Source organism: Rhagoletis pomonella, unplaced genomic scaffold (assembly GCF_013731165.1).
Source record: "Rhagoletis pomonella isolate Grant_MI unplaced genomic scaffold, Rhpom_1.0 Rhpom_scaffold_01833, whole genome shotgun sequence".
NCBI lineage: Eukaryota > Metazoa > Arthropoda > Insecta > Diptera > Tephritidae > Rhagoletis > Rhagoletis pomonella.
This window is the reverse complement of record NW_023460388.1, coordinates 4,077-31,730: the sequence shown is the minus strand read 5'-3', so window position 1 is coordinate 31,730 and position 27,654 is coordinate 4,077. Positions and strand designations below refer to the sequence as shown.

General features: G+C 39.5%; 1 protein-coding gene across 1 annotated transcript; it reads left to right on the top strand.

Annotated features, from left to right (window-relative positions):
* Positions 1-1,713: 1,713 nt before the first annotated feature.
* LOC118752777 (metabotropic glutamate receptor-like) lies at positions 1,714-17,901 on the top strand (the record flags this gene model as incomplete). The annotated part of the gene is given in 3 exon segments (XM_036487648.1): positions 1,714-1,867; positions 16,835-17,354; positions 17,412-17,901. Coding segments are annotated over 3 exon segments (897 nt in total). The 3' UTR covers positions 17,771-17,901.
* Between the last annotated feature and the right edge of the window lie 9,753 nt (positions 17,902-27,654).

Sequence of the window (27,654 nt, the reverse complement as noted above, 5' to 3'; positions counted from 1 at the left end):
CAGGTTCGGTGTCAAATTCTCGCCTGTTCTGCTACAAAAAAATCAAGTTACTAATGAAAAAAATCGATGGACAAATAGAGGAGTAATGAGTGGTAAAATGAAAATGCGCTAACATTTTTTTTTGAAATATGAGCGTAAAAGCATGCTACTTAGATGTACATGGCGTGTATGTAATATTATTTCCTGCTCATTTCTCATACGAAAAATCTTTGTGCATTTTCATTTGACCATTCATTACTTCTTTATTTATCCATCGATTTGCTTCATTAGTACCTTGATTTGTTTGTAAAAGAACAGGCTTTAGCACAACTGCAAGAATTTGACACACAACCTGTTAGTTTTATAATTTTCTCCTGTTAAAATTTGGTTTTTTAATTTTTTTTCATAAAAAAATTGGAATGATTTATTAATTTTGCAGAAACTATCAGTTCTATCGAGAAGTGAGATATAGACGGTTTATGGAAAATTTTGTTAGCTTTCATTTGTCGCATTCCATTTTCAAATTGGTTCTTGAGATATAAGTGACTATATGTAACCACCTTTTGTTTTAAGCTGAATAACTATAAATTGAAAATATCTCGAAAACGTATCCATAGAATAAAAAATTAACTCGATTTTTGGATTCGACATTCAAATTGGATAGTGGCGTCTGGAGAACAAAAACCAAATTAAAATTTGTGATCCAGTACTATTTATTAGAAAAAAAAACGTTTTTGTTTTTTATGTTTTAATGTTGGTTTGAACCAGGCTTGAACGCAGGCCCTGCGGAATGGTACAGCGCACTGCTGACCACTACACCACAACGGCCGGTTACTTTCAATTTCAATAAGAAAGTAAAAACTTTAATAAACAGACAACTACCAGACAAAATTTTTGTTTGTGCCAAAAGCAAACTTTTTGACAATAATTGCTATTACCTGTTTCTAGTCTCCAAAAAGTACATAAAAGTAATTGGAAACTGATATCAATCAAAGCACTATTTATTTATTTTCCCTTAACAATGATCTCGATACAAATTTCTAGACAACAGCACTCTGTGACTGCCAAATGTACAAATCGTGTGATTCCCGCTTTAAGCCAGGAATGGAAATATTTTATTTTGGTATTTTCCCTTTCAGCTGTTTCACAGTTTGCCGCCTAAACTGACACATAAAAAAATTCATGCAAAAAATATGTTTGCGTTTATTTTCATTTTATTTTTATTTTTTTTTTTTTTTTGAGAAATAAAAAACGAAAATCTGGCAAGCCTGATTCTCCCACCGCTGTCAATTTCCGCAAGGCCGTAACTTAAGAATCTAAAATCTACAGGTTCTTAAATTGCTTACGGTAAGTTATGTTTTAACTAACCGAGAACACATTTTCACTTTTAACAGGTTGGCCAAAATATTAAGTTAAACTAAGTTACGGAAATTAAGTCTACACTAACTGACCTTTTAGCAAATTTTATATTGTGATTATTGTTGTTATTATGTATACATTTGTCTAAACTGAAAGTAAGTTACAGACCCCTGCCAACTTAATATTTATTTCGCCATATCCAACTATGATATTTGGTTACTATAACCAAATCTTGGTAATAGTAAGTACACTTTTTCTCGGTATACAGATCGATTTAAAAAGCTACTATTCCCTTTTCGTATCTCTTTGGGTATAAAATATATGCTGATCTAATAAATTTATGTACATAAATATTTGTGAATGTCTAGCACAAATATATATATTTCTTTTATTTATTTATTAGGTCGTTGGAAAATGGTTCAACCAATTGGAAATAAATATAACGGATGTTGTTTGGAATAAGGAAAGCGAATTGCCAATTTCCGCTTGCTCTTTACCATGTGAAGCCGGAATGATAAAAAAACAACAGGTATTATTAATTTAGGACTCTAGAAAATCGTCGATGTTTTTGCAAAACCGCCCATCGACCATTTGCAAAACCGCCTAAATTGCCGTTGTGGCAAAAATTAGATTTGCTAACCCTGAACTCCAGGCACGAGATTCATGCAAAAAAAATCTTTAAATCGTTATTAAAACAACAGATTTGTTAAATAATAGCTAGAGAAAATACCGTATATCAAAGCAATGCCTTCAAAGAATAAACCTTTTTTTTGCTCTCCTGTAAAATTTGTATGCCGTAAGATAGGCGGTCTTACAATTGGGCGATGGACGGTTTTGCAAAAACCTCGGCGATATGTGCACTGGAAAATCTCAAGTAAACTGGGAAACTATCTCCCTCTAAAACATAAAAATGGACGAACACAATTGGCAATAAATCATATGACAAGCGTTGCCGTTTTATAAATTCCGAGCGGAGTGAAATTAGGCAAAAGGTGGAATGGTTTCCAAAGAAAAGCTTGCAGTTTGCACGGATTGTACGAAATGCAAAAATACTATTCCAAGTTTGCAAGAGTACGGAACCCCCATTGCAAAATGGTAGCATGCATAGGTAGCAAGCAGCGAAATTCTGTATCAAATACAATAGCAAGATACAGAAAAAAAATTAAGTGAGCGAAATTAGAGGGATGAGAGAAATATGTAGCAATTCCAATAACAAAACAGCTAGCATAGGGTCGCATTTATCTTGGTATGCTTATTTGAAAAACATGTGCATGGGTTTAGTGCATACTTTGCAACGATAGGAAATGTTGTTTCACATGTTTTTTGTTGTTGTGTGTTATGCAATCCGTGCAATGTGCAACGGCTTTGCAAGATTTCGAGAATACCCCTTATATAAATCAAAGTTTCTAACTTTACACAAAACTAGCAGAACTTCGTCCTGCCCAAAATTAATTTTTGTTTATTGAAACTTTTTGGTCCAACATTCACCAACAATCCACGTTTACGATTTTTATTGGCACATTCATCTGCTAAGATTATGGTTTGATGATCATTTGCCGCTTTAAATAACCTAACGAAAGTGTTATGTCCGTGATAGTTTTTAGAAAAGTATCGATACTAGTGGAATGGAATGGAATGGAGTTGTGGGTGGACAGAAAAACCAAAACCAAATTTTTCCAAGCACTCAAGCAGTATTGCGCATTGTACTTAAGGCCAAGAAACAGGATTTAGAGGAAAGGGATATGTAGGAGGGGTGGGAATTCATTACTTCTCTGCAAACTTACCAGACTCCTTTATGAATTTTAGCAATTTGTTGAGCGAAAGAGAATGTACGTCGTCCATTCTCAGTACATCCGACCCAAAAATGTACCATCTGAGTCTGGCGAAGGCCGGACAGCGGCAGAGAAAATGTTCAGTACTATCCTCGTCCTCCAAACACGATGTACACAGTGGATCGTCGATGATGCCTTTTCAGGAAACACTTGGTTGTTTTGCAGGTGTCAATAGTGCACCAACGGCTCTCATGAGTTTTGCTTATGAGATCCTTGATGCACCGGATCGTTCCCGCTATGCTTGGCCCTACAATTCGCTCCGGTCCAATTGGGCGCTCCAGAGAACCGCAGTTCGCCAATTCATCAGCCAGTTCGTTACCTTGAACACCGTGGTGTCCTGGCAACCACACAAGTTCAAGCTCATTCCATCTTGTAACGGAGTTCAGCCTCAACTTACATTCCTGGACTAACTTTGAGGAGGTTCCAGCGGTTTTCAGGGCCTTTAGAGCAGCTGGACTGGTACTGCAGATCCTTATTTTATGCCCGCGCCACCTTTCGCAAGTTATCCAGTCTGCTACTTTCAGTATTGCAAAGACTTCCGATTGAAAGACCGTTGTCATTGCACCCAAAGTGGTAAAGCATCTGAAGTTTCCGTCCAGATGCCATCCAGCTCCAGTACCGGTTTCAGTTTGAGCCGTCAGTATACAAAGTTTTCACCGAGCTTCTCAAGAGAGTGTCTGGATATCTCCATTGTTCCCTTGTAGGAAATCTAACGACGTACTTTCTACCAAAGGAGACTCTAGGTATCAGTTTGTCTTTTGGTACCAAAAACAAAGGATATTTCTCTGACAACCCTGTGAACAACTCCCTGTGCCCAAAGTTCCGATCGTCGTGCCACAGACCAAAAGAATGCAGTCGACACATCGTTTCCATTGCCTCCTCTTGGATCGCTAAATCCAGGGGCGAAAATTTCTGCAAAGCATTAAGAGCCGGTCCTGACGTTGTACTCACACACCCTTGTTGCCTGTTTATCGCAGAAGCCGTGGTTTTGACCATGGTTCTGCGCCACCATACAAGAGCAGGATACGGTACGATTGGCCCGACTAAAGCTATGTATATCCAAAATACCACAGCCGGTCTCAGACCCCAGGTCTTGCTAAAGGTTCTTCGACACTGTCCGAAAACTTTCAGCGCTCGATTTACCTTCAGCTCGACGTGAGTTTTCCATGTCAGCTTCGTATCTAGAGTTACCCCTAGATATTTCACATCGACGGAAAGGCTTAAGTTTACGCCTCTACGCACTGGAAGGTTGAGACCTTCCAATTTTCTTTTCCGCGTAAACAGGACTAGTGTTGTCTTGCTGGGATTGACAGCAAGACCCTGCAAAGTGCACCATTCATCAATCTTCTTCAGGGGTCTCTGTGTGTTAACACAAACCTCCAGGAGAGATTTACCTGATGACAGTGCACAGACATCATCCGCGTAAGCTTGGAGTCCACTACCAAACACCACAATTGAGGTGAGAGCACCCCTCCCTGAGGGCATCCCCTCCCAACTTCTAGCGTGTATAGGGTACAAAGGCTAGCTTCATCCCCCACGGTTAGCAATCTCCTAGATAGCATGACGTGAATCCACCTTGTGATGTATTCGTTCACACCATGTGTTCTGGCCGCAGAGCACATAGAGTCAAAAGTAGCATTGTCAAATGCCCCCTCAATACCAGCGAAGACCCTTATTTCGTACTCACCTGCTTCCAGCTCCACCTCGATCTTTGTTACAAGGTCATGTAAGGCTGATTCACAGCATTTTCCGCTTTGGTATGCATGTTGATGAACACTAAGGGGGCTATTCACCAAAACCCTTGATCTAATGTACTTATCGACCGTGCACTCCAGACTTTTCAGCGTGAAGGATGTCAGGCTAATTGGCCCGAAGCTTTTTGCCAGCACTTAGTCATCCTTTCCAAATACCAGACAGGCCCTAAAGACCCTTATTAGGGCCCCTACAAGCCTGTCTCCCCAACACTTCAGCATTTTCGGATACACACCGTCTGATCTCGGTGACTTAAAGTCGTCAAAAGAGGTTAAAGAAAACCTCACTGACTCCTCACTCACCTACCGTGATGCTATGTACCAGTTTAGTCTAGTGGCTCTTCCCGACGCGCTATCCTCCACCATATCCCTGCCTGGGTCAGGAATTATCCTGCTACCCGGATATTCCAGGAGAGTCTTGTATGTCTCTAGCAGCGCCGCGGTATAAGTTCCATCAGATTTTCTAAGAGAAGTTGAAGTACCTTACACAGCCTGGCAGACTCTTTCATGTTGTCGATGTCACTGCAGAAGTCTTTATTAGAGCTTAATTTTGACTTGCGAATTTGCCTCTTATATTCCTTCTGCACGATATGATATTCGAACCAGTCCTCCCCTTTTCGGGGTTTTAAAGACGTATTCAGAAGTATCCTAGACCTTTTTCAAGTTTGGTGAGTTCAGCGTACCACCATGGGACCGCTTTTCCCTGCCTTCTTCTTTTTAGCGGACATACTTCCTCAAAACAACCAATCAAATTACTCGTTATCTCGCGGGTCGCCTCTTCAATTGATTTAATATTTTTGAATTTATGGAGATTTCGTATTCTCGTTTCAAGGAGCAACCCAAACTTTTCCCGTCCGCCTTTCAAGGATTCCGACCGAAACTCGATGATCTGATAGAGATTCGTCATCTAAGACCAACCAACCTTTAATATTATCCGCCATAACTACATTGGTTAAGGTTAGATCTATCAATGTCTTCTTCTTCTTCTTCTTTTTTGGAGCTGTAACCGCCTAAGCGATTTTGGCCGAGTTCAGCAAAGCACGCCAGTCGTTTCTCCTCTGTGCCAACTAACGCCAATTGGAAACGCCAAGTGAAGCCAAGTCCTTCTCCACCTGATCTTTCCATCGCAGTGGGGGCCTCCCTCTTCCTCTGCTACCAGCAGCGGGTTCCGAATTGAATACTTTCAGAGCTGGAGCGTCGGTGTCCATTCGAGCGACATGACCAAGCCAGCGGAGCCGCTGTATTTTAATTCGCTGCACTATGTCCATATCGTTGTAAAGCTCATACAGCTCATCGTTCCATCGTCTGCGGTACTCGCCGTCGCCAACGAGTAAAGGACCGTAAATCTTCCGCAAAATCTTTCTCTCAAACACCCCAAGAGCCGCCTCATCGGATGTTGTCATTGTCCATGCTTCTGCGCCATATACCAGCACGGGCATGATGAGTGACTTATAGAGCGTGGTTTTCGTACGTCGAGAGAAGAGGACTTTACTCCTGAATTGCCTACTCAGTCCAAAGTAGCACTTGTTGGCAAGAGTGATTCTACGTTGGATTTCAATGCTGACATTATTATCGGTGTTAATGCTGGTTCCCAAGTAAACGAAATTCTCTACTTTCTCGAAAATGTAACTGTCAACAGTGACGTGGGTGCCTAGGCGCGAATGTGCTGACTGTTTGTTTGATGACAGGAGATACTTCGTCTTGTCCTCGTTTACCACCAGACCCATGCGCTTTGCTTCCCTATCCAACTTGGAAAAGGCAGAACAGACTTCGCGGTTTTTGTTACCGATGATGTCGATGTCATCGGCATAAGCCAGCAATTGCACGCTCTTGTAGTAAATTGTTCCTGAGCGGTTCAGTTCTGCAGCTCTTATTATCTTCTCCAACATCAGATTAAAGAAGTCACATGAAAAGGAGTCGCCCTGTCTGAAACCTCGTTTTGTGGCGAACGGCCCGGAGAGGTCTTTTCCAATTCTGACGGAGCTGGTGGTATTGCTCAACGTCATTTTACACAGCCATATGAGTTTCGAGGGGATGCCATATTCAGACATAGCGGCGTATAGGCAACTCCTTTTAGTGCTATCAAAAGCGGCTTTAAAGTCGACAAATAGGTGGTGAGTGTCGATCCTTTTCTCGCGGGTCTTTTCCAAGATTTGGCGTATTGTGAATACCTGGTCTATGGTGGATTTGCCAGGTCTAAAGCCACACTGATAAGGCCCAATCAGTTAATTGACGGTGGGCTTCAGTCTTTCACACAATACGCTCGATAAGACCTTGTACCCTATGCTTAGAAGGCTGATCCCGCGGTAGTTGGCGCGAATGGCGGGGTCACCTTTCTTGTGGATTGGGCAGAGCACACTTAAATTCCAGTCGTCGGGCATGCGTTCATCTGACCATATTCTGCACAAGAGTTGATGCATGCACCTTATCAACTCCTCGCCGCCGTACTTGAATAGCTAAGCTGGCAGGCTGTCAGCTCCAGCGGCTTTGTTGTTTTTCAGCCGCGTTATTGCTATACGCACCTCGTCATAGTCAGGCGGTGGAACGTCGACTCCGTCATCATCGACTGCGGTTTCGGGTTCTTCTTCTCCACAACTTTCCGTGCTGCTACCATTTAGTAGGGCGGAAAAGTGTTCCCTCCATAATTTAAGTACGCTCTGGACATCAGTTACTAGGTCGCCATTATTGTTCTTACAGGAGTGCGCCCCGGTCTTTAAAACTTCCGTAAGTCGCCTAACTCTCTGGTCAAATTTTCGGGCATTCCTCCTGTCGGCCAGCATTTCAAGCTCTTCGCACTCACGTATTTCTACCTCTATCTTCTTGTTGCGGCAAATACGTCTCGCTTCCCTCTTCAGATCCCTATAGCGGTCCCACATAGCGCGCGTTGTTCTTTCGGGCTCGCTGAAATCCGACTACTTCTTCGGCGGCGGTACTTAATGAGCGGGAAATGTGGTTCCACTGCTCGCATATGTCGGTTTGTTGAAGAGTGCTCTCTGAGAGCAGGTGTGAGAGTCGAGTAGCGAAAGCGCTGGCTGTCTGTTGTGATTGCAGCTTTTCGACGTTAAGCTTTCCTTGCATATTTGGGCGCACATTTTTTGCTGCACAGAGGCGGGTGCGTATCTTGGCTGCAACAAGATAGTGGTCCGAGTCGATGTTTGGGCCTCGGAGTGTGCGTACGTCTAAAACACTGGAAGCGTGCCTTCCGTCTATCACAACATGATCGATTTGGTTTCTCGTTTTTCGATCCGGAGAGAGCCAGGTAGCTTGATGGATCTTTTTATGCTTAAACCTAGTACTGCATACTACCATGTTTCGGGCCCCGGCGAAGTCGATCAGCCTCAATCCGTTGTCGGACGTTTCGTCGTGGAGGCTGAATTTTCCGACGGTGGTTCCAAAGATCCCTTCTTTGCCCACCCTGGCATTGAAGTCGCCAAGCACGATTTTGATATCATGACGGGGGCAGCGACGTACGTGCGCTCCAAGCGCCCATAGAAGAGGTCCTTTGATGCCTCACCTTTCTCTTCTGTCGGGGCATGGGCGCAGATGAGCGAGATGTTGAAGAATCTCGCTTTGATGCGGATTGTGGCTAGACGCTCGTCCAACGGGCTGAACGACAGTACTTGGCGACGGAGTCTCTCTCCCACCACAAATCCAGCTCCGAATTTGCGCTCCTTTACATGGCAGCTGTAGTAGACGTCGCAAGGCCCCAGACATTGTTTGCCTTGCCCCGTTTAACGCATTTCTTGGATGGCGGTGATGTCAGCTTTTGTCCTTACGAGGACATCAACCAGCCGGGCAGAGGCACCTTCCCCATTAAGGGTCTGGACATTCCAGGTGCATGCCCTCAAATCGTAGTCCTTTAAACAATTGCCGTGGTCGTCATCATAAGGGGGGGTCTCATCCGAGGCTTTGCCTTGCTTCTTCACTGGAAGTGGTTTTTACGTGGCGGGTCCCAAGCCCAGCGCACAAACCATTGCTGGGATCAATGTCTTCTGCTGGTGACAAAAGTAGGTTTGTTACCCACATCCTGTATTACCAATTCAGAGGACTGAATGTAGTGTAATAGCTTGTTCCCACGGAAGTTGCATTTTGTGCTACCCCATATAGTGTTTTTTGTTCGTTCGCGTCATAACCCACTATTAGGTCCATACCATTTGACTCGGCGTACTGCACGATGTCCATAATCTCCCTCGAAGGAGGGAGACTATAGAATCGTTTGGCAGGTAAGCGGAGACTACGATGCCCTCGGCGCGTTTCCCGTCCGTACAGCACCCAATTTTTATCGCAATGACATCTTAGGAGCAGAACTCTCTAAGCATCGTGCATTCGACCGAACGCGGCACTATGATGCTTGCGCGCGGCCTTACTGTTACTGTTTGGTTCTATTGAACGTCTCTAATATAAATGTTCCGCTGAGTTTTGTTTTATATTTCTCCTGAATTACATGATTTGATTCAGTGTTGCCAACTTTTGATTTTCAAAAAGCACCAACAACTTGGAAAAAAGCGTTTTACCAAACTAAAATCACCGAATTTTTTTTTATCAAAGGATGCTTTTTTCATAACAGTTTGTATTTAACAAAAACAAAAAAATTAAAAATATTTACAAGAATGCATACATAAATTAATAAACAAAACTTTTTCGCTCATAACGATTGAAAAGCCACATGCTATAATGACTCATGCTCACGACGTAATACCGAAGTACTGCACATTAAAACTCATATATCTCAAGAAATAAAAATCGAATCCCAACAAACGAAAATCATGCCATAAGTAGAAATGAGCAAAAAAAATTTATGTTTTCATTATATAACCTCAAATATTGCAAAAACACGTGTTCTTGGCAATCTGGGGGTAGAATATCTAATAATTCTAGTACTAGAGCAATTGTGCGGCCAGATTTGGATTCAGCACCAAGAAACGGTGTGTTTTACTCAGGTGGTCCAAAAATACAAATTTTTACAAATAATTAGAAAAGAAAAAAAGAAATACTTAACTTACTCGCATATCTAACGGGTGATTTTTTAAGAGCTTGATAACTTTTTTTTTTAAAAAAAACGCATAAAATTTGCAAAATCTCATCGGTTCTTTATTTGAAACGTTAGATTGGTCCATGACATTTACTTTTTGAAGATAATTTCATTTAAATGTTGACCGCGGCTGCGTCTTAGGTGGTCCATTCGGAAAGTCCAATTTTGGGCAACTTTTTCGAGCATTTCGGCCGGAATAGCCCGAATTTCTTCGGAAATGTTGTCTTCCAAAGCTGGAATAGTTGCTGGCTTATTTCTGTAGACTTTAGACTTGACGTAGCCCCACAAAAAATAGTCTAAAGGCGTCAAATCGCATGATCTTGGTGGCCAACTTACCGGTCCATTTCTTGAGATGAATTGTTCTCCGAAGTTTTCCCTCAAAATGGCCATAGAATCGCGAGCTGTGTGGCATGTAGCGCCATCTTGTTGAAACCACATGTCAACCAAGTTCAGTTCTTCCATTTTTGGCAACAAAAAGTTTGTTAGCATCGAACGATAGCGATCGCCATTCACCGTAACGTTGCGTCCAACAGCATCTTTGAAAAAATACGGTCCAATGATTCCACCAGCGTACAAACCACACCAAACAGTGCATTTTTCGGGATGCATGGGCAGTTCTTGAACGGCTTCTGGTTGCTCTTCACTCCAAATGCGGCAATTTTGCTTATTTACGAAGCCATTCAACCAGAAATGAGCCTCATCGCTGAACAAAATTTGTCGATAAAAAAGCGGATTTTCTGCCAACTTTTCTAGGGCCCATTCACTGAAAATTCGACGTTGTGGCAGATCGTTCGGCTTCAGTTCTTGCACGAGCTGTATTTTATACGGTTTTACACCAAGATCTTTGCGTAAAATCTTCCATGTGGTCGAATAACACAAACCCAATTGCTGCGAACGGCGACGAATCGACATTTCATGGTCTTCAGCAACACTCTCAGAAACAGACGCAATATTCTCTTCTGTACGCACTGTACGCATTCGTGTGGTTGGTTTAATGTCCAATAAAGTAAACTGAGTGCGAAACTTGGTCACAATCGCATTAATTGTTTGCTCACTTGGTCGATTATGTAGACCATAAATCGGACGTAAAGCGCGAAACACATTTCGAACCGAACACTGATTTTGGTAATAAAATTCAATGATTTGCAAGCGTTGCTCGTTAGTAAGTCTATTCATGATGAAATTTCAAAGCATACTGAGCATCTTTCTCTTTGACACCATGTCTGAAATCCCACGTGATCTGTCAAATACTAATGCATGAAAATCCTAACCTCAAAAAAATCACCCGTTACTAGCATTTTCAAGGCGAATAGAATTGAACAAGGCAAACCCACCTTGTTCAGCTTTTTATCAATCATGGTTGTATTTAAATGCATTTAAATTTATAGATTTTTGTAAATTCAGTGCTGCCACAGCTTTGAATATTTAAAAATTATTTCAGGTCTTAACTATATCGGTGTAATTTGAGTTCAGAAAAAAAAGCACTAAAAAAGGCACTAGGCACTAAATAATTTTTTTAGGCGTTTTAATTTCCAAAAAGCACTAAATCTAGTGCTTAAATCACCAAGTTGGCAACTATGATTTGATTGCTCAGTTTGCATCTGGTTGCTTCCTTAGTTCTATTGTCTTCTATGAGTTGTATTACCTGCTGTATTACCATTTCAGCATTACTTTCATCGGGGAATTATATGTTCGTCTTGTTCACGAACCAATCGTTGTTGAAATTGATTTCTAATCTTCGTAGTAGCTGTTGTTTTAATTTTCTTGGTTTGGAGGTTTGTATTGTTTCGCGTTCTTCTTTTATTCTTTGGCTTATGCAGTTCTGTGTGCAAAAAAGGAATTTAGTTCTATTTCTCTTATGCTATGTCTTAGTTTTTGATGTGCGTGGAATATGTAGTCTTTTGTTGTTTCAATGTTCATATTTGCTTGTGTGGTTTCTATATTTAATATTTTCTTAAGAAACCATAATTTTGTTTTTTTTTTCTGTTTGCGCTTTTACTTTGTGGGACGTTGTATTTATGTACTTCTAAAGATATACCACCTGAAAATACCGAATTTTAGCTTCGGATAATACGTTCTTTAAAATACATTTATGCAAGTTTTATGTACTGTATGTAATAAATTAATATAAATAAATAAATTGCACTTTATTTACATAAAATTAACAAGGAATTCAAACATTTTTAAGAAATTAATGGTACTCCTAAATTTTTATATGAGAATTGAAGTTGTGTTTTTGCCTAGAAATTACTTGTTTAATCAAAAGTTCTATAAACGCAAGATCCGCTCAGCTTTCAAAAGTAATACAAAATTAAAAAAGAATTTAAAAAAATAAATTATTTAATTCCATGAAATTTTTACACTTTTATGTCAATTTTCCTCGATGGCTCGGCAAGTTTGTCTATAATTTTTTCCACTGCGGGAGTGAGTTCCCTATACAAATAAAGAAGTGCTAAACCGTTCAATCGTCCTTGTGACATTGTGCTTCTTAAATATGTTTTAAGTCTACGGAGTGATGAAAATGATCTTTCATTCTCGCATGTTGTTATGGGGAGAGTTACTAGAATGGTAAATAAATTGAATATATTTGGTAACATGTCCTTTCGACACAGCTGCATAGCTTGGTAAACTTTTTTTGGCCTCTCTTAAGGTTTCAAGTTGAAACAAATTTTATACCAAATATCTATTTCCATTTTAGCATCTTCAAAATCTCCATCCAAATCGCCACAGTAAAAATCAAATAATTTCTTTAAACTAATTATTCCATCATGCTAGTTAGGGAGTGACGGAGTGTTCCTTAAAAAAGGAGTGAGTCAATCCGATCGGAGTGAAAATGGCAACGCTGCAGCAGACCATTGCATCATTCCGGGAAACAAGGCTACTGTTAAGTTGGAAAGAGACGGTGAACCCCTGACCTGGCATTGCGAGGCTAGTAGCGGGGTAACTGGCCTTGTCTTGCTGTGAACATTTTAACAAGACAGATCTGTCTGACTTAGGCTCGACAACGTTTATTCTTCTTCTTCTTCTTTTTTGGCGCTGTAACCGCCTAAGGGATTTTGGTCGAGTTCCGCAAAGCACGCCAGTCGTTTCTCCTCTGTGCCAACTAACGCCAATTGGAAACGCCAAGTGATGCCAAGTCCTTCTCCACCTGATCTTTCCATCGCAGTGGGAGCCTCCCTCTTCCTCTACTACCACCAGCGGGTTCCGATTTGAACACTTTCAGAGCTGGAGCGTCGGTGTCCATTCGAACGACATGACCAAGCCAGCAGAGCCGCTGTATTTTAATTCGCTGCACTATGTCCATGTCTTGTAAAGCTCATACAGCTCATCGTTCCATCGTCTGCAGTACTCGCCGTCGCCAACGCGTAAAGGCCCGTAAATCTTCCGCAAAATCTTTCTCTCAAACACTCCAAGAGCCACCTCATCGGATGTTGTCATTGTCCATGCTTCTGCGCCATATACCAGCACGGGCATGATGAGTGACTTATAGAGCGTGGTTTTCGTACGTCGAGAGAGGACCTAACTCCTGAATTGCCCTACTCAGTCCTATTGACAGTGCGAATGGGAATTGCTTTAAACTTCCATTCTTAAAGTAACCTGATGACAGTACGAATGGAAATTTTAATAGCGAGGTTTAAGTTTTTAAACTATAATTTTATTGTTACCGATGATGTCGATGTCATCGGCATAAGCCAGAAATTGCACGCTCTTGTTCCTGAGCGGTTCAGTTCTGCAGCTCTTATTATCTTCTCCAACATCAGATTAAAGAAGTCACATGAAAGGGAGTCGCCCTGTCTGAAACCCCGTTTTGTGGCGAACGGCTTGGAGAGGTCGTTCCCAATTCTGACGGAGCTGGTGGTATTTCTCAACGTAATTTTACACAGCCGTATAAGTTTTGAGGGGATGCCAAATTCAGACATAGCGGCGTATAGGCAACTCCTTTTAGTGCTGTGAAAAGCGGCTTTAAAGTCGACAAATAGGTGGTGAGTGTCGATCCGTTTCTCGCGGGTCTTTTCCAAGATTTGGCGTATTGTGAATACCTGGTCTGTGGTGGATTTGCCAGGTCTAAAGCCTAACTGATAAGGCCCAATCAGTTCATTGACGGTGGGCTTCAGTCTTTCACACAATACGCTCGATAAGACCTTGTGACCTATGCTTATAAGGCTGATCCCGCGGTAGTTAGCGCGAATGGCGGGGTCATCTTTCTTGTGGATTGGGCAGAGCACACTTAAATTCCAGTCGTCGGGCATGCGTTCATCTGACCATATTCTGCACAAGAGTTGATGCATGCCCCTTATCAACTCCTCGCCACCGTTATTGCTATACGTACCTCGTCATAGTCAGGCGGTGGAACGTCGACTCCGTCATCATCGCCTGCGGGCTCGGGTTCTTCTTCTCCACAACTTTCCGTGCTGCTACCATTTAGTAGGGCGGAAAAGTGTTACCTCCATAATTTAAGTACGCTCTGGACATCATTTACTAGGTCGCCATTATTGTTCTTACAGGAGTACGCCCCGGTCTTGAAACCTTCCGTAAGTCGCCTAACTCTCTGGTAAAATTTTCGGGCATTCTTCTTGTCGGCCAGCATTTCAAGCTCTTCGCACTCACGTATTTCGGCCTCTCTCTTCTTATTGCGGCAAATACGTCTCGCTTCCCTCTTCAAATCCCTATAGCGGTCCCACATAGCGCGCATTGCGCCCGATCGCAGCGTGGCCCTGTAGGCGGCATCTTTTTTCTCTGCAGCTTCCTGACATTCCTCATCGTACCAGTTGTTCTTTCTGGTTCGCTGAAATTCGACTACTTCTTCGGCGGCGGTACTTAATGAGCGGGAAATCTGGTTCCACTGCTCGCATATGTCGGTTTGTTGAAGAGTGCTCTCTGAGAGCAGGAGTGAGAGTCGAGTAGCGAAAGCGCTGGCTCTGTGTTGTGATGGCAGCTTTTCGACGTTAAGCTTTCCTTGCATATTTGGGCGAACATTTTTTGCTGCACAGAGTCGGGTGCGTATCTTTGCTGCAAAAAGATGGTAGTCCGAGTCGATGTTTGGACCTCGGAGTGTGCGTACGTCTAAAACACTGGAAGTGTGCCTTCCGTCTATAACGACATGATCGATTTGGTTTCTCGTTTTTCGATCCGGAGACACCCACGTAGCTTGATGGATTTTTTTATGCTTGAACCTAGTACGGCATACTACCATGTTTCGGGCCCCGGCGAAGTCGATCAGCCTCAATCCGTTGTCGGACGTTTCGTCGTGGAGGCTGAATTTTCCGACGGTGGTTCCAAAGATTCCTTCCTTGCCCACCCTGGCATTGAAGTCGCCAAGCACGATTTTGATATCATGACGGGGGCAGCGCTCGTACGTGCGCTCCAAGCGCCCGTAGAAGAGGTCCTTTGATGCCTCATCTTTCTCTTCTGTCGGGGCATGGGCGCAGATGAGCAAGATGTTGAAGAATCTCGCTTTGATGCGGATTGTGGCTAGACGCTCGTCCAACGGGGTGAACGACAGTACTCGGCGACGGAGTCTCTCTCCCACCACAAATCCAGCTCCGAATTTGCGCTCCTTTACATGGCAGCTGTAGTAGACGTCGCAAGGCCCCAGACATAGTTTGCCTTGCCCCGTCCAACGCATTTCTTGGATGCCGGTGATGTCAGCTTTTGTCCTTACGAGGACATCAACCAGCCGGGCAGAGGCACCTTCCCCATTAAGGGTCCGGAAATTCCAGGTGCATGCCCTCAAATCGTAGTCCTTTAAACGTTTGCCGTGGTCGTCATCATAAGGGGGGGTCTCATCCGAGGCTTTGCCTTGCTTCTTCACTGGACGTGGTTTTTACGTGGCGGGTCTCAAGCCCAGCGCACAACCCATTGCTGGGACGGGGGTGGTTTCGCAACCAAATACACGTTTATATGGCGAGCCGCTTGCTCCAAGCAGACACCCGCTTGCAGCCGCATCTACTGGCGAACAGACGCTGCAGACTTCAGTGAAACCTTAAACCGAATAAGTCGAGGTGGCCCAACCGAAGCTCCCTCTCTTTCTGCCGTGACCCAAGGCTCCATTCGGATTAGTTACCGCATCTCGCACATGGGTTGCTCACGTTGCCCAGACTGCGCGAACGAGGACGCAAGAGTCGGGATTGAGTATAGCCATGCAACTGTAACTGCATACCCAGCGCAACGACTATACCCCATTGCACTCCAACGTTTGTTAATCACGCTTATTATTTTTGAAATAGTCTTACGAAGTTTATGATGCTGGAGGCTTAAACTTTCCCTGAAATTTTAACCTAAATTAATTCTCAAATGCAATTCAATCTAAACCAAGTTTACCTGCTCCCTGATTTAATAGTCCAGAAAAAACGTTCAAGATTTAACTCGGCAGCCAAATTCCTTGGAACCAAACAATTCTAGAAAACCTATTCGGCCCACACTTTCAGGTGGTACACAGAGATCTCCACCCCCATTGAGAAGTACCTAGCAACCTCCAAGCGGATGTTTATGTCATCATCGGGCTACAACTGACCAAAAGGCTTATCGAAAGTAACATTGTCAAGGGAAGCTTAAGAGATATATTTAACACGTATACGGACGTGTCATTGCAGACTGGCGCCATTGCACATCCATATGGAATGTGGCGCGGTCAATAGAAGAAGACGGGATGCATCATATGAAACTGTTGGATTTCGTCAGTATTTTAGGGCTACATAAGGCCTTATGATGAGCGTTTAGGGCACAATGGGTCTAAGGTCGAAGAGTAGATCCTACAACAACACAAACAGGTTCAAAGATCCTTACGTCAAAAAATGTTATCCAGAGTAGTGTTTGAACAAAAGAGCACTTGCAGACTTCGTTGAAACTAAACGTTGTATTTGTTTTTTTTTTCATTTAAGGGAGACACGTGTTGCTGGATATGTGACAACTGCGAACCATACGAATACGTACTTAACGAGTTTACATGCAGAGATTGCGGGCCAGGTTATTGGCCATACCCAGATAAATTATCCTGCTTTGCGCTGGACGTTCAATACATTCGATGGCAATCCTTGTTTGCGTTAATTCCCTTGGCGATTGCAATATTCGGTATAATAATGACTGTCGTTGTTATAGTACTATTTGCTAAGAACCACGATACTCCGCTGGTGCGTGCTTCAGGACGCGAACTGAGCTATACGCTGCTCTTCGGGATTTTAGTTTGCTATTGCAATACTTTTGCGTTGATAGCCAAACCAACGATAGTCTCGTGTATTTCGCAACGATTCGGCATTGGTGTCGGATTTTCAATCATTTATAGTGCATTGCTAACAAAAACCAACCGAATTTCGCGGATATTTCATTCGGCGTCAAAATCAGCCCAACGATTAAGGTATATAAGCCCGCAATCCCAAGTAGTGATCACTGTATCTCTTATAGGTGAGTGTGCGAAAGGATCGATTAAAATATTATACTAAAATCTATTTCACCTCATAGCTATACAAGTACTGATTACTATGATTTGGATGATAGTTGAGCCACCAGGCACTCGTTTTTATTATCCTGATCGAACAGAAGTCATTTTAAAATGCAAAATACAAGATATGTCGTTTTTATTCTCGCAACTTTACAATATGATATTGATTACAATCTGCACAATTTATGCAATTAAAACTCGGAAAATACCAGAAAACTTTAACGAATCCAAGTTTATTGGATTAACAATGTACACAACATGCATTATATGGCTGGCGTTTATACCCATATATTTCGGAACGGGAAACTCATATGAGGTAAGTGCTTATACGTTTTCAAATAAGTTCACTGTATTACTTCTACAAATTTTATATTCATAAATGTAGGATATCCACGTTTTAAAATCGATGATGTTCCGTTTATTTAGTGATTCAAGTATTCCGCCATTTAAAATTTTGTAAGACATATAATTTTTTTAATTTTACAAGGACAAAAAATATTAACTAATATAAAAAATCCCGCCTCACAAAAGAAAAAATAACTCAAAATGAAATTGCGGCGATTGATAGAAGTCTTATTGATAATTTTGGCATAATATTAATAATTCTGCGGAATCCCGGTTAGTATTACGACATGCCAAGTACGGTTCATAAGGTTTTAGTACATGGGTGTGATGCTTTGGAATACTTCGATTTGTCAATAAGTAATAAGCAGAGAACTAGAATGTCCTCAATTTAGATTTCCCTTATTCCATATATAGCATTTAGCTAGTAACAAAGTATTGCCCCGTGAAATATGCACTGCCAGAATTTGCACAATCCTTCATAGCTGAATTGCTGAATATTTTAACTGCATTACCAACGTTCCTAGAATCGCGGTGACAGGAACTGGTAAAATTTTTTGGTAATAAAATTTTCTGGTTACAAAATCTTCGGTAACGTGCGGAATAGACCTGTAAATGAAACTTTTTTTTCAAATTAAATGAAACCATTTTCACACAAAGCGAAACCTTTTTCAAATTAAACAAAACTTTTTTTCAGGTCAAGCGAAACCATGCTATATAGCATTTTCAGTTTAAATAAAACCATTTTCAAATTAAATGAGACCTCTTTCAGGTTAAGTGAAACCTTTTTCAAATTAATTGAAACGTTTTTCAGATGAAGCGAAACCTTTTTCAAATTAAATGAAACCTTTTTCGGATTCAATGAGACTTTATTCAAATTTATCGAAACTTTTTTCAGATTCAATGAAACTTTATTCAAACCAAATGAAACTTTTTTCAAATTAAAGGAAACTTTACTCAAACTAAGTATTAAACATTTTTAAATTAAGGAACAGGAAATCAACTTAACCTATTTAGAGCCGTTTGCACCATATCTGGCTAACACTAAAGGCTCTGTTATGCATACTTGGCATTGCTTGAGATTTGTCACATAAGGAATCTGTTATAGCATTTTCAGTTTAAATGAAACCATTTTCAAATTAAGCGAAACCTTTTTCAAATTAAGTGAAACCTTCTCCAGATTCAGTGAAACTTTATTCAAATTAAATGAGACCTTCTTCAAATTAAATGAAACTTTTTTCAAATTAAATGAAACTTTATTCAAATGAAATGAAACTTCTTTTTTGGACTACTTTGAACTAGCTGTTTCGTGTTGCTCTCCCTTACGGTCAAGGCATGTTGAATACAGTGTTGCCGTTTCGATCCAATTGCACCAAAATTGGTAGTTTCATTTCTTAAAATAAGGCTTTGGTAGGTTGGTTGGTTTGTTGTGATTTTCGAGGGGTTTTGATAACTAGGCAAATCATATATATAATTTATGGCATTTTCAGTTTAAATGAAACCATTTTCAAATTAAGCGAAACCTTTTTCAAATTAAATAAAACCTTTTTCATGCTAAGCGAAACCTTTTTCAAATTAAATGAAACCGTTTTCAGATTCAGTGAAACTTTATTCAAATTAAATGAGACCTTTTTCAGATTCAATGAAACTTTGTTCAAATTAAATGAAACTTTTTTCAAATTAAATTAAACTTTATTCAAATTAAATGAAACTTCTTTTTTGGATTACTTTGAATTAGCTATTACGTGTTGCTCTCCCTTACGGTCAAGTCATGTTGAATACAGTGTTGCCGTTTCGGTCCAATAGGACCAAAATTGGTAGTTTCATTTCTTAAAATAAGGCTGTGATTTTCGAGGGGGTTTGGTAACTAGGCAAATCATATAATTTATTCATTTTATAAAACTGCAAAATATCTCTGTTTTCGGGAGTACATGTAAAGGATGATGTGAAAAGGAAAAGAGAAATGGGACATGTCAAAACTATTCTTTAATTGAAGTTGAATGTTGCCGTGATTAGACTGTGCTGTAACCCATAGAATTTGTTTAAGTTAGAAGAAAATAATTAGACAATTGTTATGCAAATGCCAAATTTTACATTTCGCTTAAGCGAGTGAGTGAGAAGGGAGATTATTTGTACTTTATTTCCCCCTTCTCCCTTAAGAAAATAATAGTTGACAGCTTTGAATTCGTGTAGCAACAGTAAAAATATTCTCCCAGTTAAACATTATAGTCGGCGTTATCGACTCCCTGATATAAGTATGGCGTCGATAACGATGTGTAATTGGGAGTTAAGGCTCTGTTACGTACGTGTTTTCACTTATAAATCAAAAACCAATAGACTTCTACGTATGTAAAAAAGTTTCATTTAAACTGAAAATGCTATATTCATTTTATAAAACTTCAAACATCTCTGTTTTCGGGAGTACATGTAAAGGATGATGTGAAAAGGAAAAGAGAAATGGGACATGTCAAAATTATTCTTGAACCGAAGTCGAATGTTGCCGTGATTAGACTGTGCTCTAATCCATAGAGTTTGTTTAAGTTAAAAGAAAATAATTAGACAATTGTTATGCAAATGCCGAAGTTTACATTCCGCTTAAGCGAGTGAGTGAGAAGGGAGAGTTTTTGTGTGTGTTTTTACGTAGAAATCAAAAACCAATAGACTTCTACGTATGTAGGGCTGTGCGTTGGGTAACAGCTTCCACGCGAAGCTCATTTAATAGATTCCTTATGTGACAACTCTCAAGCAATGCCAAGTATGCATAACAAAGCCTTTAGTGTTAGCCGACATGGTACAAACGGCTCTTAATAGGTTAAGTTGATTTCCTGTTCCTTAATTTAAAAATGTTTAATACTTAATTTGAAAAAGTTTCATTTGGTTTGAATAAAGTTTCATTGAATCTGAAAAAAGTTTCATTTAATTTGAATAAAGTTTCATTGAATCCGAAAAAGATTTCATTTAATTTGGAAAAGGTTTCGCTTCATCTGAAAAATGTTTCAATTAATTTGAAAAAGGTTTCGCTTAACCTGAAAAAGGTTTCACTTAATTTGAAAAAAGTTTCAATTAAACTGAAAATGCTATAAATGAGCTTCGCGTGTAAGCTGTTACCCAACGCACAGCATTACATACGTAGAAGTCTATTGGTTTTTGATTTATAAGTGAAAACACGTACGTAACAGAGCCTTAACTCCCAATTACACATCGTTATCGACGCCATACTTATATCAGGGAGTCGATAACGCCGACTATAATGTTTAACTGGGAGAATATTTTTACTGTTGCTACACGAATTCAATGCTGTCAACTATTATTTTCTTAAGGGAGAAGAGGGAAATAAAGTACAAATACCCTCCCTTCTCACTCACTCGCTTAAGCGAAATGTAAAATTTGGCTTTTGCATAACAATTGTCTAATTATTTTCTTCTAACTTAAACAAACTCTATGGATTAGAGCACAGTCTAATCACGGCAACATTTAACTTCGGTTCAAGAATAATTTTGACATGTCCCATTTCTCTTTTCCTTTTCATATCATCCTTTATATGTACTCCCGAAAACAGAGATATTTGAAGTTTTATAAAATGAATAAATTATATGATTTGCCAGTTACCAAAACCCCTCGAAAATCACAACAAACCAATCAACATACCAAAGCCTTATTTTAAGAAATGAAACTACCAATTTTGGTCCAATTGGACCGAAACGGCAACACTGTATTCAACATGCCTTGACCGTAAGGGAGAGCAACACGTAACAGCTAATTCAAAGTAATCCAAAAAAGAAGTTTCATTTCATTTGAATAAAGTTTCATTTAATTTGAAAAAAGTTTCATTTAATTTGAATAAAGTTTCATTGAATCTGAAAAGGGTCTCATTTAATTTGAATAAAGTTTCACTGAATCTGAAAAAGGTTTCATTTCATTTGAAAAAGGTTTCGCTAAACATTAAAAAGTTTCATTTAATTTGAAAAAGGTTTCGCTTAATTTGAAAATGGTTTCGTTTAAACTGAAAATGCTATCTACACATTCGATGTTGCCTTTTTTGCTTTTTTAAGATATTTGCCTTGTTTTGGCTTTTCTACCTTTAATTGAAAAGGGAAGGAAAAAGCCCTTATTCCTGATAATATGAAAGTTTTAAAAGTTCCATAATTAAGATGGGCGCCACTTTTATGAACTCACGCCGAGCGCACGTTTAGTACAATCAAGGCTTTTCTTCGCGAAAATCTAGTGAAAATGCTGCCAGAAAACTTCAAAATGCATCTTGTGGTTAAATGTTACTACAACTATAGTGATTAAAGTATTGTGAGTTAAAAACTCGAAAGGAGAAAATAGTCAAAGATTCAAAGTAGAAATCTTTCAAATAATGAAACTATATTATTATTAATTTTATTAATTATAATTAAGATTACAATTAATAAGACTGCCAGGGTTTTCGGCTACCGTTAAAAGAGAAAATATTTGGTATTTCAAATTAGGTTATTGATGCGTATAATTTTTAAAAAGTTAAAAATAAGATAGATATTTTGTTCGGTAGGATTAGTAAGGACTTCAAGTGGGTTCCGGTTGTGGAATATGAGGGATCTTTGTGTGTTAAGAAGTGGACATTCTATGAGGATGTGGTTGACAGTTAAATTGGAGTTACGACAAAATTAACGTAATGGCTGAGCCTCTTTTTTTTAATTAGATGTACATGTGTAAGGTTGGTATGGCCCAACCTGAGACGTACGAAGCACTTGTTCCTGATTACGTCTGTAGTGGCAGGAAGTTTTATTACCGATTTACTTGGATTGATAGTTTTGTAGCGGTGGTTATAATTCATCCATTTTAATGCATTTTTACGGTGTAAGGAGAGGGTGGCTAAATTACCAATAGATTACTTGAGAACGGTGTAAACATCATTAATGGAGATACTAAAGTTGATCTTGCAGCGTTATCGGCTTACTCATTTCCATATATTCCCGCGTGTCCAGGGATCCACATAAGTTGTATTCTGCTTCCTAGTTGCAAGATAAGCTGTTTTAATACAGTTATTGGTTCGGAAGTGTTCTTCATAGTTTTGGCGGATTCGTATGCTGAAAATCTGTCGGCGCACACAATAAATTTTTGCTTAAGTGTTTTCGCTAATTGCAGAGCTGATAATATCGCCCGGACTTCAGCATCATAAGCGGTGGCAAATGGAGGTAAAATTCCATGTATCAGAGTGGCCCCAGTGGTGTTCACTACCGCGAAGCCTACTCCGTGTTCAGACTTGGAGCCGTATGTGAACAGCACCTCCCAATTATTTTCTCGGAATGGCTGGATTGTTCCGTTAAACAGTCGCCCGTATACATCTGTTGTGTGTTTTCGGTATGTTGTAAGGCAGTTGACGAAGAAAGTTTATTTAAAAGTCCACGGTGCGTTCGGCCTATATAAATTATTGAGAGCAGAAGATTATTTCATTGTCCGTTTGCGGATTCTCAGAAGTTGGACTTCTTTGTGCAAGGCTGAGTTGCTGTTGCAGTAGATTTTTAGTATTTTTCTGCAACTTATAAGTGAATGCTGTCCTCGAGGGAAGGAAAGCCTCCTTCGGCTAGTAAGTTTTCTGTGCGCCTAGTACTAAATGCTCCGAGACTCCGTCTGATGGCTGCATGGTACGCGCCTTTAAGTCGTGCCAAGGAAAATTTTGAACATTTTCGGTAGATCGGTAAGCCGTAGTCAATTTTGGAGGATTGTTAGCTTGGTTACATTAAGAAGAGTGTTAGTATGCATTTGGCTTTTATTTGAGGATAAATACTTTATGATATTTAATCTGGCAGCTAGACTTGTTCTTAAACTATTACAGTGAGTATTACAGTTATGTTTGCATTCCCAAATTAATTTGTACATTATCAATACTATAGGAACTATATTTAATTTCAATATTATTACAATAGTTTTTTCGGCACACATGTAAATGTTTAGATTTATCTGTCGAAATCTTTGCACCACAGCGTTGTGACCACCTACTAATAGATTGTAGGGCATCTTCAAAATGTCTTGAGATTTCCTTTGAATCCTTGCCTTTGCACGTTAAATACAAGTCGTCCGCGTAGAGGCAATGGTTTATGTTTTTGTGGTTCAGCAGTAGTCGGCTTAGATCGTCGAATGCAATTAAAAATAAATTTGTCGACAGGGGGAGCCCTGTGCAAACTAGTTCATGTTTTTCCCTTTTTACTTGTAAAATAAACATTTCTAAACTAAATGTTTTTTTTTATTATTTTTCGGTTTTTGTCTTTGCTTAGTGCCTTCTTTTGCCTTTTTGCGAGATCTAGTGCCTTTTCCTGCCTATTTCGGTATTTTGTTTTGTCTTTTCGTTAGTTTATTTTGCCCTTTTAATAGGTTTTTAGGTCCTAAAAATCCGTTTCCTGGTAATAAGAAATTAAAAAACGTTTTAAGAATTGTATTATTTACTAGACAATTCCCTTTTGCTTCGGGGCGCCTGATAAGAACTTTTGCGTTAGTCGATTCCAAAAAAGCGTTGAAAAGCAAAAACGGTTTGTAAAGCAAAAATTCTTAGTTTATACCAGGGCTGCATAACTATATAAACAAAAAAATTTCGTTTCGTTATTTATTAAAAAAAAACAACTTATCAAATATCAATAGTTTTTTAGTTTCGTTATTTAAGAAGAAAATTGTATACCATACATTTGCATCTTATAATGAGAGCTTTGTAGCAAAATTTATGTAGGAGTACACAGAATTATGCGAAGGGTTTTTATTAAATAATTAACAAATAGTTAAGAAAACGCTGTTAATAGATTATGCGAAAACTAATTTAGGCGCAACATTAATATCGCTTCAGTGATATCATCACTCACACCTGACCTATAGTGATTAATTATGTATTTTAAAGTCGAAAACGCTCGCTTTACGCTAACTTTCGAGCGGCAGTCGCATTTTATATGGCTGGTACAGAGTACTGTGACTAAATTTTGTTGACTCCCAATAGTCTGCTACAGTGGCGTTCATATCGCAATTATCATAGAATGCTTCTATAATTGATAATGTTTCTGTGGTATTGTGTGTGGCCAAAAGGTCGGAATCCTCGAAAGGCGGACTGGGAGAATTTTGGTTTCCTTGAAACGATGATACCAAATATCTCTAAATTAAAAAAACGTTAAATCAACGAGTACTTTGATTGATTGTCGCTAAGAAGAAGCAGGCGGGGAAAAGCGGTCCCATGGTGGAACGCTGAACTCACCAAACTTCGAAAAAGGTCCAGGAAACTTCTTAATATGCCTTTAAAATCCCGAAAAGAGGAGCACTGGAGAATCAGCTATACATGACCTTGTAACAAAGATTGAGGTGGGGCTGGAAGCAGGTGAGTACGCAATGGTAGTCTTTGCTGATATGACAATGCTAATTTTGACAACATGTGCTTTGCGGCCAGAAGACATGGTGCGAACGAAACCATCATAAGATGGATTCACTTCATGCTATCTAGGAGAGCGCTAACCGCGGGGGAGCAAGCTAGCCTTTGTACCATGGCAGAGGTTGGGAGAGGATGCCCTCAGGGCGGGGTGCTCTCACCTCTCTTGTGGTGTGGTAGTTCACATCCAAGCTTACGCGGATGATGTCTGTGCACTGTCATCAGGTAAATCTCTCAGTCTTGTTTACGGGGAAAATAAAATTGGAAGGTCTCAACCTTCCAGTGCTTAGAGGCGTAAACCTAAATCTTATCTAAATAACAAATTATTTTCTGGTATTTTTACGGTTGTACATATTTTTGATTATGCTCAAGCTGTTTAAAAATTCATCAATAAATGGCCAGCCAATTTTGGCTTCTTTTATATTTTCTGAGATGAGTTGGACAATCAGATATGGGAAGCCATAAATTTTGTGACGATATCAGTCTGTGCATTGATGGCGTCCGCAGCTTTCTCACTACATTGCGGTATTCTCTAAAATAGTTTTTAGTTTCTTAATTTTTAAAGACATCATTTACGATGGGCTGGTGTGCGCGGCACATCTTATAACTGGGTGAAAATTTCTCAACTGGACCTCGGATTTCACTCAAGCTCGAATTCTTGCGTGAAAATTTGTGGGTAGAGAGGTTTATAGATGTGAAAGGGATCCTGAGAATTTTTTTTAATAATTTTAGTTTTTAAAGTTTTTATAAGCAAACATATTTTTAAGCAATCTTTTTTTCAAAACTCATTTTCTCTGAAAGTATTTGAGGAAAGTTGATGAAATTTTTTATGTAAGCGTAGTGGCATTAGAGCTTTAAAAAAAACATTTTTATAATTTAGATTTTTGTAATTTAAACCTTATAAATATTCAGGTTGCATTAAAAATATGTTCTCAATGAGTGTTTTCCATCTCGTTTATATTTTCGAAAACTGCATTTATTGAAAAAATATTTGTAAAAAAAAAATTGTTAGATCTTTTCTGTTTTTGACTTACAGCAGAGTGTCCAGATATGGCGATTTCGCGCCAATTTGGCTTTTTTTTGATATTTGCGCGTAAAAATTTAGGAAGTCGCCACTGGCGAATTTTGGCGATTTTTTCCATCAAATAAATTGTTTCCAGTTATAAAAATACACAAAACTTAGTTTCCACGATAATTTTACAGAATAGGCTAATGAACTGCGCGATAAACTTGACTTAAGGCGCATATTAAAAGACTGTCAAAACTGTTTGATTACCCTAATCGAAGAACTTTTGAAACGGTTACCTAGTCAATTAAATACTTTTAAAAAAGCTTTGATTTTGTGACAAGAAAAGTGTGTGAATCACAAGACAGCGAGTTTCAAGGACCAGCCAATTCACTATTTGACTTTGAAGGAAAGAAAAGCAGCGGAAACTGAATATTTAAATCTTTTAACTTTCCCATTGAATAACTTTTCTCAGAACCATTCCATCCGACTCTGAAGAATTTTGGATAATTGCTTACGGAGTGAAAACCGCAACAGGCAATAAAATGTTTGGAAATATAAGTAAATTCATATTATTATCCTTGCCGCACTCACATGCTTTATTGAGCGTGTTTTTTCCGTAATGAATTCAACAGAAACTAATAGCATTTTCGTCACTTTAAAATGCTGTCTTCTTTTGTAAAGTGAATGCAATCTTTGCAGAGGGCAGAGCTTTCTTTTCTCACAGGGTTACCCTAAAAATATAGGAAAATGCAACATATTTCGCCCTCTCTGCTAACGACGGGGGAGATAATTGCCCTTTCAATCAGCTGATCAATAATAACATCACATAAAAATAGTACCTTATTTGTCTCTTTTTAGCACGCATATATCGGCAGTGTCAAAGCAGCACAGATAAAGTGTGTACATTTTTGACATTTCATTTTGGCGCTCGTGAGTTGAAAATGCAAACTTTGTGCTTAGGCATAAAATTATTAAAATATTGTAGCTGCCCAGGATCTGTGTACATTTTAATAACCTAAATCAGGAAAATAGATTGTATTTTGTCAGGTAAATATGTTTCCCAGAAAGTGGAGTTTACATATTTGTAGTAACTTACACAGAAACTCTTGGTGTCACAGGTGGAAGAGAATTGTTGGCGAAAATGTAAAAACGCTGCTTGTTTGTAGGAACAAAAGTAATAAATGACCTCTTGGAGTCGTCGTCCTCTTCTTCAGATGATGAGGAACTCGGCATGCTTTTACATCCAAAAGTGAATTGCTTACGTGTAAAGGACTTTATAGATAAAGTAAACTTGTACACAGGTCGCGTGGTATTTTTTTCATACGGGAACGGATTAGTATTTCGCTCACCAAGTTTCAGAGAAGCATACTATCTTTGTGAAGTTTGGTTTACGCTTTATCCAGTGGGTGGAGTTTCATGAAGAACGTCCATGCATTTCCCCTTACCGCCCTCAAACTAGTGGGCAAAATACTAAACACTCCTTTCATTCGTTTATATACTGTATATTTTTATATTTATGCATTTGTAG